Source organism: Amphimedon queenslandica, unplaced genomic scaffold, assembly GCF_000090795.2.
Source record: "Amphimedon queenslandica unplaced genomic scaffold, v1.1 AMPQUscaffold_13315, whole genome shotgun sequence".
Classification (NCBI taxonomy): domain Eukaryota; kingdom Metazoa; phylum Porifera; class Demospongiae; order Haplosclerida; family Niphatidae; genus Amphimedon; species Amphimedon queenslandica.
In genome coordinates, this window is record NW_003546449.1 from 53,275 (window position 1) to 66,989 (window position 13,715).

The 13,715-nt window shown below is 38.1% G+C and overlaps 3 protein-coding genes and 1 long non-coding RNA gene across 4 annotated transcripts; 2 read left to right on the top strand and 2 right to left on the bottom strand.

The window, feature by feature from the left end:
* The first annotated feature begins 1,147 nt into the window (after window positions 1-1,147).
* On the top strand, window positions 1,148-7,121 carry LOC100632167 (FYVE and coiled-coil domain-containing protein 1-like). Its single transcript, XM_019998534.1, has 15 exons — window positions 1,148-1,370; window positions 1,425-1,544; window positions 1,917-2,029; window positions 2,086-2,192; window positions 2,325-2,468; window positions 2,829-2,973; window positions 3,149-3,607; window positions 3,804-4,361; window positions 4,634-4,834; window positions 4,974-5,140; window positions 5,193-5,325; window positions 5,457-5,530; window positions 5,758-6,631; window positions 6,705-6,811; window positions 6,935-7,121. Exons 1-15 carry the CDS (start codon window positions 1,199-1,201, stop codon window positions 6,984-6,986), a joined length of 3,426 nt encoding a protein of 1,141 aa, XP_019854093.1. The 5' UTR covers window positions 1,148-1,198; the 3' UTR covers window positions 6,987-7,121.
* On the bottom strand, window positions 7,007-9,930 carry LOC109583269 (GDP-fucose protein O-fucosyltransferase 2-like). The gene is made up of 6 exons (XM_019998536.1): window positions 9,561-9,930; window positions 9,137-9,342; window positions 7,928-7,994; window positions 7,606-7,882; window positions 7,429-7,555; window positions 7,007-7,375 (listed from the first exon to the last, which is right to left on the bottom strand). Exons 1-6 carry the CDS (start codon window positions 9,906-9,908, stop codon window positions 7,177-7,179), a joined length of 1,224 nt encoding a protein of 407 aa, XP_019854095.1. The 5' UTR covers window positions 9,909-9,930; the 3' UTR covers window positions 7,007-7,176.
* Window positions 9,931-9,943: 13 nt separating this feature from the next.
* LOC109583270 (uncharacterized) lies at window positions 9,944-10,556 on the top strand. Its single transcript, XR_002185440.1, has 2 exons — window positions 9,944-10,063; window positions 10,323-10,556. It is a non-coding gene; the product is annotated as an uncharacterized LOC109583270 (long non-coding RNA).
* LOC100632294 (nuclear pore complex protein DDB_G0274915-like) lies at window positions 10,525-13,563 on the bottom strand. Its single transcript, XM_019998535.1, has 8 exons — window positions 13,369-13,563; window positions 12,974-13,294; window positions 12,626-12,919; window positions 12,538-12,567; window positions 12,152-12,454; window positions 11,791-12,069; window positions 10,755-11,729; window positions 10,525-10,693 (listed from the first exon to the last, which is right to left on the bottom strand). The coding sequence occupies exons 1-8, from the start codon at window positions 13,448-13,450 to the stop codon at window positions 10,662-10,664; spliced, it is 2,316 nt and encodes a 771-aa protein (XP_019854094.1). The 5' UTR covers window positions 13,451-13,563; the 3' UTR covers window positions 10,525-10,661.
* Window positions 13,564-13,715: the final 152 nt, after the last annotated feature.

Genomic DNA, 13,715 nt, shown 5'->3' on the forward strand with positions numbered 1-13,715 from the left:
ATAAGTCCATAACTCTCATTGTAGGTTTATGATCAACGTCACGTCAAAACTACGTGGATAATCTGATGAGTTGATGCAAATAACGCTTTAGAGTTGACACGAAATTAGCGAAATTTTCATTTTGCGTTGCGTTTTGTGGCGAGTGTGAGTGTGTATTGTTACTAGCACAATTAGTTTCATAATTTGAAAATAGTACACCATGTTGTAATATAGGTGATCCAATTCATACATGTTCTTCATTATAGGTGACCCAATTCATACATGTTCTTCATTATAGGGGACCCAATTCATACATGTTCTTCATTATAGGGGACCCAATTCATACATGTTCTTCATTATAGGTGACCCAATTCATACATGTTCTTCATTATAGGGGACCCAATTCATACATGTTCTTCATTATAGGGGACCCAATTCATGCATGTTCTTCATTATAGGGGACCCAATTCATACATGTTCTTCATACAGGTGACCCCATTTATGCTCACGTTATACAATGAGTGCACTCATAAGGTGACCCATACGTACCCATATATGCATCCTTAGCCGGATTATACCAAAAGTACATATTCTTAGCTACGTGGGTTTATGTATTTTAACAGAGTGTTATGTTTCGTTTTCAGCATCTATAACATCTAATTGATCTTCCTGGACTCTTTTTTGATGGATTAAGGTAACCAAAATAGATTCTATTACCTCATAAATTACTGCTTTCTTTTTAGGGTGGGCAGCAGTATAGCGCTACCTCCCCGTGGTGCTGCCTGGGGTCACTAGCATGTGTTGTATAGGTACTGCTAGTGATGCTAAAAGCGCTATAAGACAACAAGAGAGCTGGAATGAGCTTAAGGTATTTCTTACTTTATTATTTCTTTTATAATAATTTTTACCTAGAGACTGTGTCACAGTGACTGACATTACAACTAATACCTCCTTACTCTCTCTCTCTCTTACTCCTTTGACATCCATTTATTTTGCTCATTTTAAAATAATTTGATTTAATTTATAATGGTTATTTAAAATGCAGTATCTTAGCTGTTGAAGCCAATGCCAGTGAATTACAAATCAGATTCACATAAATGCATACACCACTTCCTTCTAATAAATGGTCTTGATTTCTAATAATTGGTATAATTACCATGACACCACGCCTTACTATAGACTCCGCCCATGAACTGAAGCAAGCAGGAGAGTTCTAGCCATGAGTGATCTTCTTCGTTTTAGTTCCACTGCTGGCAGCAGTACTGGAGCTAGTTCAGAGGCTGGAGGGATTGGTGGGGTAAGTCCTGGGCCCGCCGTGCCTGGTGTCGGGAGGGAAGAGACCCAAGTACAGGAGCTTGTGAGCGGAGAAGACCTCTTGAAGGAGATAGAAGGTGTGTTTCTATTGTCTATAATGCATTAAGAATCATACTGATACCCTCTTGCAGCTGTTGTCGAGAGATTAAAGACTATATACAGTCAGACATCAAAACCACTGACTGATGATACCATAGAGGTGTCAAGATTCTGTAGATACCTTGAAAGCATCTTACGTCATGGACAGAAAGGTGAGAACAATGATGGAGGTTTGTACACAGTTCTATGCAGGCTATAAAATTAAAATGAATTGTATTTCGTAACTCAGCAAGCGACTAATGTATACATGTAGGTTGTAAAATACATGTACAAGTAAATTTTAGTAGCTAAAAAAGTTAGATATTTTTATCTCTACATTATGAATATTACTATAGTCATAATAATGATAATAATGTAGTAATAACATTTTTAGCACATAATGAAATTATCAAAATGTGTGGTGAATTACTTCAATACAGGTGTTGTTTTTATAACCATGGGAATGATACAATAATAATAGTAATTAGTTTCATGTACATATTAGATGAGAAAGTACTGTTTAGTGCTTACTTATTTTCACACAGAAAAACTTAGTTTCTGGGGAGAGCGCAGGGATTATTATCACTACATTATGGAAAACCTCAGCGGTCTCAAGAACTTTGAACAGATAGTAAAAAGAGTTCAAGGACTCTCTGAGGTATGCGAATCACATTGATTGCATGTCATGTGACTTTTGTATCGTTATATAATCAGATTGTGAGCAGTCAAGGAAAGGGGCGGGCTTTAGTTCGGTTATGCTTGAACGAGCAATTATTAGCCGACTGTGTTCAGACATCAATCAGTAACGTCAAAAAGACAAAGTATGGGATACATGTATCTTACTTCTCCTCTTCCTTCTCCTCTTCCTTTCTACCAGTTCTCTCAATTCCTTCTTGTGTCTTTAGATTAATGCTTGTCCCTTGACAATTCTTCTAATTTTAATTTCTTTTTAGAGATTGGTATCAGTCTGGTGCAGTATTGCTTGTCCCTTCACTGACGGAGAGACTCATCAGTGCCCTTTATGACCTTTATGATGTGACCTTTTCACTCCCAGTGGATGGGCTGGACCTGGATGACGCTTGGCCTTCTTTCATTCAGTAAGGGAAAGAGCGAGAGAAATTAAAAAAAGAATTAAACGAATATTAAGAAATATTTCTATCAGAAGACTCATACATGTGCAGGCTAGCAATTCTTATAAAATTGTTTATTTTTTTGCAAATGGCAGAGTGTCTGCTTGGCGTAGCTAATGTACATTGTATATGATAAAAATTTGGATGTTTTGGGGCTAATTTTTGCAAAGCGTCATGAGCCAAAAAGCATAGGCTGTAATAGTCTTTGCTACTTTCAGAAATTGGCAATGGTCTCATTTTTTACATTTTCAGTTGTAAGTTGATTTTGTTCTGAAATGAGTAGTAACATGTCTATATCTACACATTTACATGATCTTCTTTTATTAGGAAATCCTTCAGTGAACAGTCTCCAAGGAGAACCAGTAATGGAGGAGGTGGGGGAGGAGGAGGGGGAGTGTCAGGCCTGCTTAAGAAGGCACTGGTCACTCGTGAGGCTAAATCAATCGACAAGTCAATGCTTTACAAAGAGGAAGTGAGTTTTTACGAATTAGCACTTAAACAGGAGCAGCCAGCACTTTTAACAACATTATGCCAAATACAAATACATGTATAGCAAGTGTATGGTAATACTATAGTAATGGAATGTCTTTGTATGAATAATAATGTGTCTCAAGCTATATTTAGTAACCATTCAATTCTATTTTTAGTACACGCTAGAGAGAGCAATAGAGGAAGAACCCAGTGAGATATTCGTACGACACGAGGTTCCCTTTGACCTCTCACTCGTTGGGTCCCTACTAGAGGAAATACGGACTCTACTAGTCGACGAATTTGAAGGATACAGTCACATGACTAACCTGCCTTCGATAAAAGTGAAACAACTTGATGATATATCCTCTGGTCTCTCATTACTGAAGGACTATGTTTTGACAATGTCGAGCGATGTTACTAAGAGCATGGATAAGAGGAACAGACTTGTGCATCAATTGAAGCAGCAGGTTTTCAAGATAGAGGAAGAGTTGAAAGCCGAGCAAAGGAAGGCAAAAGATTTAGAGGAAGAGGTCCAATCAAAGGAGAGTGATCTGGCCAGCACTAGCCTACAGCTTCAGGTCACGTCTGATGAGAAGAGAAAGTTTTGGTCGCAAGTTGTGGAGCAAAGGGAACAAGTAAGTATAGAGACCTATGTATATGCCGTGTATGTTGGAATGATTGAATGTATATGTATCAGATAGCTTTTAAATGCATGTGAGTCTGTCAGCCCAATAGCACGTACTTTTACACAGTTTAATGGTATTCAAAGTATGCATTGTGTTTATTGTGAAAGCAACTAATTACTTTCATTTTGTACATGCACATGTATAGATATCGGCTCTCAAAGAAGAGATAGCACAATTAAAGGAAGACAAGTCCAACATGGCCGCCACTCCTCCTCCCTCCGATACCGAAATGAAGCAAACCATCGAAGAACTCAACGAGACAAAACTCCGACTATCATCCATAGAGTCTGCAAACTCGGCACTTTCGCTTCAAGTGGAAGAGGAACGGAAGAGCAAAGAGATCCTTGAGAATACCATTAGGACACTTAAAGATTCTCATGAATCAGAGATGAGGGAGGCCTCGGGTAAACTCTCTTCAAATCAAGAGGAGATTGAGAGACTCAATAATGTACTGGGTCTGAGTCAAGAAGAACTGAGAGAGAAAGACTCACAGCTAAGCTTGTGCAGGACAGAGTTTAGCGAGAAGACAAGAGAGTTAGAAGAAGAGCTGAAGGCATTAGTGGCTACTAGAGAAGAATTGGAGAAGGAGAGAGACTCTGCTATAGAGGAAGTGAAGAGCATGCAGGGTCTGGTGGAACAGGAGACAGCATCGCTGAGGTTTCAACTTAGCACCACTAATATACAGCTACAGCAGAATAATGAGGTATGAAGTGTACTTGTACACATGTAGCAGAGGTGGGCTAGTAATATCAATGGGAAAGATTACACAGGTTCTTAGGTTATTACAATCAAAATTAAATTTTTTAATTTGCTCAAAAATTGGGCCAAAGACCCTTTTCTATAGTATAGGGTTTTTGGTCAAATTTTGCCAAGATTGAAAAGGAGGGAATGTATTTTTTCTGATGCATATACATGACTTTGTAGCTTAATAAATGTATAAATTAGAAAGTAGTAAATTATAAGAAATTTTTTTAGAGTTACAGCAAGAGAGAGATGCAACTATCTGAGCTGAAGGATCAAGTGCAGCAACTCTCAGATCAGCTAACTCAAACAAGAGGGAGCCTCTACCAGAAGGAAGAAGCAAACGAAGAACTGAGACAACAATTAGCTATATCCGATACACGCTGGCAGGGCCTTCAAGAGGAAATGAAATCACTTAATGAACAACTAACAGAGGTTAGTGAATATTGTACTTGTTATGCTATTAGAAACTATTCTATGGCACAATGTTATTGATTGTTGATAGAGCAATAGATTTTAGATTAAGTGTTGTTCTCCTTCAATAATTATTATTACTCGTTGTCTCTCATTGCAGAAGACATTAAACAGAGATGCTGTGAGAGAGCAGTTCTTGAAGAAGGAGAGAGAGTGGGACGACCAGAGAGAAAGGATGACTAAAGAAATGCAGAGACTCAGTGGATTCTCAACAAAAATGTCGCAAGAAAATGAAGAACTGAGGAAAGCCATTCAAAGGCTGCTAGCGTAAGAAAAAACTAGAAAAATAATATTATTATTATTATGTTAATTTTTAAAGCCAAAAGGTCAGTTTGTGGCAGCATGCTGATGAGCTTGAGCAAGAGCAAGTAGCTAAAGGCCAATGGCTGGACAGTCGTGATGTAGTAAACTGCATGGGATGTAAGATTATATTCTCAATGTTTAACAGGAAGGTAATAGCTGGATTATACTTGCCTTTATCTTTACTGCTTTTTTACTTTCTTTTCTGCAATCATCCTCTCTTTTTCATTCATTTCTACACAATAACTTATCCTCATTTTAACTTCTCTCTCTCTCTCCCTAGCATCACTGTAGATCATGTGGGAAGGTATTTTGTGGCAATTGTTGTTCTCACAAAGCTCAACTACCATCAAACAAGTAATGTTTCACATACTTGTATACATACTGCTATATTAGATTATAACAGTTACTTTCTATTTATCTGCAATAAACCACTAGTACTGAACATGATGTACTCTTGAGAATGAGTGTATGTATACATGAATGTTTTCTTGTGCTGTTAGTTGCTTGTAGTACGTACATCTAAACTTTAGAAGATATTTTATTACAAGAAAATGTCACTTCACTTTTTTATTAATACATAGGGACCCAGTTCGTGTATGCGCTGGTTGCTATGGTAAGATAGAAACCTTAAGGACACCACAGGCTTCATCACTAGTCAATCCGGTTGATGAGGAATCCGTATCAGTCAAACCTGCTCTCTCGAATCCTGACACAATACCATCAGGGGACGGAGACACCACTACAAACACGATCAATCACATTAACAGTTTTCCTGGAGGCGTGTCACTCAATAGTTTTCTGGACGGCTCCGACGAACCATTGTTATCGCATTTACGTGACGGCGGTCAGGGGAGTGGCACTTACAACGGTAAACTATTCTCTTCAAGCCAGCAGAGCTCAATGGAGAACTCGGTTGAATATTGTGTAGAGCCGCTCCTACAGGACGATAGAGTTGAAGGAGGTGATATTGGCGGTAAAGCTATTACCTACACAGTATCAGCAACTGATCTCACAGCTGCTTCTGATCCCGACGACGAGTTCTGTGTCATAGAGACCATGAGCACTAAGAGTGATAACGTATATCCTTTCGGTACTCCGGACTCTCGTCTTGACGTGACGGCCCTACAAGCTAAACTATCCAAATTAGAAACAGGTCAGGCTACACCTGGCGGCTCTAGAAGAGACCCCTCCTCCTCCTCCACCCCTCAGTTGAGCAGGTTTGATGACAGCGAGAGAGACGGTAGTGGAGAAGCTAGTGGTAAGATCCCTGGTACCCCAGGGTCTGTCATTAGAGAGGTTAATGATATGGAGGTGGAAGGAGGTAAGACTCACACTGTGACTGTAATGGTCCGGACGCCAAGGACTGTGGTACTGTGGCAGTTCAATTCACAACCGAAAGGTATAGCAGTTGGACTCAAGTATCAAGAGTCTCACGAGACTGAAACACAAGTTGAGGTGAGAGATTGTAATTATAAAATTGGAATTAAATATTACTATTATTATTATTACTACTACTGTATTATGGTAGGTTTTACCATTACGAAGAGTAATGTCACACAAAACTGTTCTCACTGGCGAATACGTGGCACAGAAGGCTGGTATATACTCACTGATATTCAGTAACGCTCATTCAAAGTAAGAAACACTAAACACTGTACAGTAGACTATGCAGCTAAAAAATGTGCATTATTTATTATTTAAATTAAAAAATTATAGCTAAAAATGATCCATTATTTAAATTAATATTAATTTTTCTAGATTTTCTGGTCGTGTGTTAAGCTATAAAGTATGGACAAGAGCACCGTCTTAAGATGAAGTTGAGCTGGCCAGCAGTTCATCACTGAAATACCTATGACATGTACATGTATATGTATGTGAACTAAAAGTATTATTGTAAATTATTAATATTATTTTTTCATGATAATTGTTTGGTAATTTCACTATTTTTTTTGAAAAAAAAATTTAATAAATTAAGGAAGAAAAAAGTGATTTTTTAAAATTCACAATTCTGAACGTACTGAATTGCGATTGTCTTCAATCAGCAGCCATTTTGAAGGAGGAGGGCAGCTGTGTGGATCAGTCTCATTATTTTCGTTGCCACAGAGCTGGTTAAAGGTACTATCAACAGAAAACCTTAAAAACTGACGGTCTTCACGAATACGAAATGAAAAAGTCGATTCTGTCGTACCCACAAAAAACCTACAAATCACAAAAAACTATCATTAAAAAGAGGAAATCTGATTGGATGCCACTTTGAATGAGCTGCTATCCATTGGTCGATTATGGCCACACCTCCATCACCATAGCGATGGATGATATCAGAATCCGGCTCAAACCAGACGACTTTTCCCCCGATAAGTTTCCGTAGTTTTTTCTTGTCTGTGCCAAAATGGGAGTGGTTAGCTAACAGGTGAGTGTAGTTACTATACCTGATATTCCAGCATCACTTGCTATAAAAACAACTTTTAGTTTTTGTTCCTTTTTCAATGTTTTAAGTTGCTTGGCGAGGCCTTTTAGTGAAGGAACCAGGTGCGGCTTTGATCTTTGATAATCTTGAGAACGGAGATGAACCGATAAATAAGCCCCGCCCCCTTTGTTAGGTTTACTCCGCCCCTTTCCGATCCCAGGATCATAATCAAGATGATCCTTCATGAATTCAGTTCCAATGTCTCGGAGCTCCTGAGCATACACCATGCTTTTCCTTGCCTGAAGGATCAAATAAAATTGAGTTCAAAATACAGTGATGCTTACATTCCAGTAGTCGATGCTTCCAAACTCATCGTGTAGGAGGAGTTCAAACCACATTACTACGAATGACCTGAAATTATTAGCAGAAAGACTCTAGACTATCATACGCATCAAAGTTGATGTAAAGATATTATGTATGTGTAGTGAATTCATTGGTCAAATCTTTTTAAAAAATTCATTCATAGTAGCAATATGTACCAGAAAATGTAGTAAAAATTTGTGATCATTTTCGAGCCAATTTTCAAAAAACCATGGGCACCTTGGGTATTTTCAAAACACGGAATCTACTCAAACTTTCTACATAGCATAAGGACATCAATATGTATTAGAAAATGTAATAAAAATTTGGGGTGATTTTTTGGCCATTTTTTGGAAAAAACCATGGGCTATAGTACAGGGTATTTTTCAGATTTTTGACGTTTTCTTAAAATGGTCTTAACTTGAAAAATTGAAGTCGGAATCACCTCAAACTTTCTACACAGCATAAGGACATCAATATGTATTAGAAAATGTAATAAAAATTTGGAGTGATTTTTTGGCCATTTTTTGGAAAAAACCATGGGCTATAGTACAGGGTATTTTTCAGATTTTTGATGTTTTCTTAAAATGGCCGTAACTTGAAAAATTGAAGTCGGAATCACCTCAAACTTTCTACACAGCATAAAAACATCAATATCCATCAGAAAATGTAATAAAAATTTGGGGTAATTTTTTGGCCATTTTTTGGAAAAAACCATGGGCTATAGTACAGGGATTTTTTCAGATTTTTGACGTTTTCTTAAAATGGTCGTACATGTAACTTGAAAAATTGAAGTCGGAATCACCTCAAACTTTCTACACAGCATAAAAACATCAATATGCATCAGAAAATGTAATAAAAATTTGAGGTGATTTTTTGGCCATTTTTTGGAAAAAACCATGGGCTATAGTACAGGGATTTTTTCAGATTTTTGACGTTTTCTTAAAATGGTCGTACATGTAACTTGAAAAATTGAAGTCGGAATCACCTCAAACTTTCTACACAGCATAAAAACATCAATATGCATCAGAAAATGTAATAAAAATTTGAGGTGATTTTTTGGCCATTTTTTGGAGAAAACCATGGGCTATTATATAGTCTCATTCTTTTTAAAAATTTGCTACTTTTAAAAAATGGCACTTACATCATTCTACATAGTGCAAGGACTGTATGCAATAAAAGGACATGCAGACCTTGATTTGTGAGCTCTTTTATGTAGCTCAGGTATTATTACTGACGTCCTTCCTTGAGTTGTGAGACATGACATCAATTTGACATTGAAATCCAGTGGACTAAAGAGGTCCTTCCTTATTCTCTGATGACATGGCTCTTCTGTGACACTCTCCAGCCATTCTCCTTTGTCAGTAAATGGTTTCTCCAAACGCTGAAGACTAAGAATCTAAGAAAAAGAAGAATGCATTACAAAAGCTTTGCTAATAAGGATATCTAGTCAGTGGACACTGTAGTGGAAAGCTAAAAATAATAAACAATAATGCTATGGAAATATGTTGAATTAATTCCAACAAATGTGACTGATGGCATATTATGGTAACAACAACAATAATAATAATAATAATAATAATAGTAATAATAATAATAATAATAATGATAACTTACTTCGTCAATAACTAAACCCTCTCTTTCTATGTAAGTCTCCAACTCAATACTTGGCACATACTCATTCAAACTCTCTACGTCAAAGAATTGTCCCCAAGGCAGCCAATCCTGAGGGACTGAGGACTTCCAGTGATAGAGGTGAGGCCATGGAGGTAGAACAAGTATCCAGTCGTATTTCGTTTTAGTACGGAGACTACGGACAAGATTGGCAGCTCTCATGTGAACGTCTCGTCTCAGATTAAAGCCTTCTCCCATATTGACCGTGTAACTGATGTACCTCCTCTCCTTGCAAGAGATAAAAGGTATAAAATGTAGTAAAAGGATACATAATGAAAAGAAGGAAGCCATCACGTGACAGCACGTGGGTAATTACCACGCCCAGAATTCTAATTAAAGTGCACATCTAAGGAGGCTGGGCTGTGTATCAATCAACCATCAACAACTAGATTTCAAGCATGCATCCATATGCAAAAAGAATCAAAATGTACCAAAGAATATTCCAGGTAAAACTTACCTACATGAATTATCCTGGGCAATACTGTGACGTGTCACATATCACATTATGCATGTATAACAGTTGATTATTGCCAAGTGTATATTTAGCATCACCTCTTTTGAATTGATTAATTATAACAATAATGATTAATGAAAAATCTAAACTATGTGACTCCGTCCATTTGATATGTATCTTTAGCAATAGCCATTTTGTCTCGTATTATGGCTTTTGTCATCAATGGCATCCTTCCCTTTTTGTTATTTTAGAATAGGACAGGCCCTCATCATTTACGTGGCGGCAAGGCGGATCTCCTTTTGTATCGATCAGCTGTGGGGGCCTGCTTCTTTGGTCTAGCTGCAGTCTCTTATACTTTCTATCTAATGGCGACCAATCAGATGCCAAAGAACTCTTGAAAGAACACTCAATAGTAGATGTACAGTTTATCAATGCATTAGGATTGATTTGTTATTAGTGTTAGAAAATGATATTTTTAAAAGAAATGTTAATAGGACAACAAAAATAAAGAAAAATTGATACAAATACGTAAATCAGACTGATAGATCTTGGAAATCATAATAAATTTAAAGTTTTTCACTTTTCTATGATCATTTCTGCAAATTACACTGTGAAGGACAATCTAAAAAAGTTATAACAGCAATGATAAATGTACTAGATTATCATTTAAATATAATCCTTACCACAAAGAGTTCCAGCAGTCACTGTAGTGTTACCACAAAATAGTCCTTGACTTTTTCCATCCTCCCTAAAATAGACATTGTACATCTTGCTATCCACAGCGACCATTGGAGGGACTTCTTGGACTATATTGGCAGTCTTGGTCTTCTTTGACTTTGTCCTCTTTCTCTTGATCCTGTTCACATGTCTCCTCATCCTTTCCATTCCATTTCTCTGTACGCTCCATTCTGCTCTGGCCCCAGATTTCAGACTAACTTCAACGTCACGTTTCTGCATGGTGGTAGAGTTTCGAGAGCAAGAGCCACAGAGAACAAGACCACGTACATAGAAATTGACAGTTCCACCTGTAGCACTAGTGACTGTTTTAGTACGACCCTTCTTTGTTTTCTTTGTTTTCTTTGTCTTCTTTGATTTTCCTGTTTTGAATTTTGTCTTGAATTTTATGGTCTTTCTTGTTTTCTCTTTGAAGTCTTCATAGCAAGCACTGGCACTCAAATGGAGGATAGGATCAGTACAATTCCTAATGAAAGCATTGCTCCCACCAAGAGCTGCTTGGAGTGCTCTCATTGGAAGTCCAGCCTGGCTTTCTATTGTAGAACAGTTGCAGAGAGCTGATATATTTCTTGTCAAGAGTATATCAACTATGAATCCTTCAGCAGGATTACACTGGCCACCAGTGCTTATGATTGGGCGAACAGTAACAGGTGTACTAGGCATCACTGCAATAGTGGAGTCATTAGTTACTGGTGTGACAGTAACGGTATATGCATTCTGAGGATTAATGTTGGTTATTATTGTCTGACTAGCTGAGCCTGGACCAACTGTGAAATACTGTGTTGTGCCAGTACTGGTCTCTGTAACACTGATATTGTATCCCTGCACATATGGACTATTTATTGGAGTCCAGGTCACATTGATTGAGCTAGGATTGTTGGTATTTCTTACAGCAGTTACTGATTGAACTGGACCAACAGAACCTTCAAATAGAAAAAAAGGAAAAAATTATATAACAAAACTGGGCTAATTTCTGTATCTTACCTATCGTATTACAGCCAACAGTGACAGTTCCCATTGCATTAGCAAATGTACAACTATATATTGCAGCAGCAGAAGAAGTGAAGGGTACACAGACTCTATACATTATAGGGACTGTAGACTTGGTTATTGCTGTTGGTATACTGCTAAGAACAAAAGATGATCCAGACACAGAGCATGATGCACTGGTGGGTAGTCCACCAGTAAGGTTAGCACAGAGAGCTAGACCAGATGATATGGGCAAACACTCTCCAGCAGGTGAACCCATTGGTGCTGAAAAATCTAAACAAAAAACAATATAAGTATTAATACCATACAAATGACTAATATTTTAAAGCACATGTCAATATCCTTAGTACCATACCTCCAGGGTTTCCAATCTGCAGAAATGAGGCAACACCATTCACTGAGCAAGTGTAGACACCAGAGGGGAACCCACCATTACCGGAGGGTACCAGCCCCAGTTGACCAGCGCTACTAATGACACCCACTCCACCAGATGGTGGGCTCGTAGGTCCCAATACAGTTCCATCAGGTAGCGTCCAGGTGATGTTAGAGTTAGCATTGGATGAAGAACACCACAGTGGGAGGTTGCTTGCTATACTTGATATAGGAAGGAAACTGTTTGGATTGACAAGCACTGAAGTACCACTCACAAATCTGCTACCTAAAATACAGAGCAACAATGAATAAAATAAAGTACAGTAATCATTGTAGCACATGTATCAGTTATCTATAATGTATATTTACCAGATGAAGGAAGACTAGGAGCTGTGAGACCTATTTTTAAAAAAGAAATCATTAAAAGAGAGTACAAACACATGTTAAGGTAGCTCACTTGAAGTAGCTCTACAAGTCATGGTAACAGTAGAAATAGCTCCTGAAGGCCCATTGCTTATAGCACAAGACACTGTGAATGGAAATGAGCCTTGAGTAAAGCTAACCCCAACACGATATGCAGTGTCGTTGAGTGTGTTTCTAGTAATTGTGCCAGAAACAGCAGTATCATCTTGATCACGGCACGAGACTATAGTTGGAGAAATGTGAGAAATACTGGTGGCTAGTTCAAATCTGTTTGGGTTGATGCCTGACTGAAAGCATGAGGTATCTGAAACACTCACAGAAGAACTTCCTACAAATACCAACAACAAAATGAGTAATATACATGAAAGTGAGGTTTACTTACCAATAAGGAATGACTCTAAAACCTGCTCATTTCCCTGATCATCAGTAACACAGCACTTATAGATGCCTTCGGCCAATAGAGTGCCATCAGTGGTAGGAGCAAGACCTAGTGATGATCCTTCAGAAGTACTAACTAGCATAACTGTTGCACCACTCCCTGAAGTGGTGCTAGAGCTAAGCTCAGTTCCACCAGGGAGCTTCCAGCTAATGGAGGCTGAGGTACTTGCACTGGAGCACCATAACTTGTTACCAGAAGTAACTAGAACTGATGCCAGTTGAGGATAGAGTGGAAGAGACCTGTTAGTATGATGGAGCTCAACTCCTACAAGAGAGAGAGAAACAGAGTGGTTTTAATATAAAGTGTAAAACTGCTATCATCATCATGCTAATACTTACCACTGCTTGGGAAAGTTGCTGGTTGAGAAACAGCAAATTGCAGAGCAGAAAAGCAAAAGAAAATCACTAAGATGAGATTCATGATTGACTACACAATGAGTATTAGACTACCTCTGCAGTCAGTGTGATTCTACAGAGCTAAACACCTCTTCTTTTATAGAACCTAGCAGCTAGCAATACACCCACACAAACCACAGATAAAAGCTCATTATAAATGCCATACTCCTTTAAAGTGGGTCTACTCTAGCCAAGATCTCACAAGATAATAATTGAATTCTTCTCATGCTGCATGTATATGGCTGTAGCCAGGATATGACCGTAGCAACCTCATCGCTAAGCAACCACTA

What these genes read in the sequence shown, in the direction of transcription:
- LOC100632167 (XM_019998534.1), top strand. Translation starts at nt 1,199, where the DNA reads ATGAGTGATCTTCTTCGTTTTAGTTCCACTGCTGGCAGCAGTACTGGA. An exon ending in CTTACGTCATGGACAGAAAG is followed by an intron (nt 1,545 to 1,916) that starts GTGAGAACAATG and finishes ATTTTCACACAG; the next exon opens with AAAAACTTAGTTTCTGGGGA. An exon ending in GCCATTCAAAGGCTGCTAGC is followed by an intron (nt 5,141 to 5,192) that starts GTAAGAAAAAAC and finishes TAATTTTTAAAG; the next exon opens with CCAAAAGGTCAGTTTGTGGC.
- LOC109583269 (XM_019998536.1), bottom strand. Translation starts at nt 9,908, where the DNA reads ATGGCTTCCTTCTTTTCATTATGTATCCTTTTACTACATTTTATACCT. An exon ending in AAAAGAGCTCACAAATCAAG is followed by an intron (nt 7,995 to 9,136) that starts GTCTGCATGTCC and finishes TAATAATTTCAG; the next exon opens with GTCATTCGTAGTAATGTGGT. An exon ending in AAGTGATGCTGGAATATCAG is followed by an intron (nt 7,556 to 7,605) that starts GTATAGTAACTA and finishes ATTTTGGCACAG; the next exon opens with ACAAGAAAAAACTACGGAAA.
- LOC100632294 (XM_019998535.1), bottom strand. Translation starts at nt 13,450, where the DNA reads ATGAATCTCATCTTAGTGATTTTCTTTTGCTTTTCTGCTCTGCAATTT. An exon ending in AGCAACTTTCCCAAGCAGTG is followed by an intron (nt 13,295 to 13,368) that starts GTAAGTATTAGC and finishes TCTCTCTTGTAG; the next exon opens with GAGTTGAGCTCCATCATACT. An exon ending in GACTTGTAGAGCTACTTCAA is followed by an intron (nt 12,568 to 12,625) that starts GTGAGCTACCTT and finishes TTTTAAAAATAG; the next exon opens with GTCTCACAGCTCCTAGTCTT.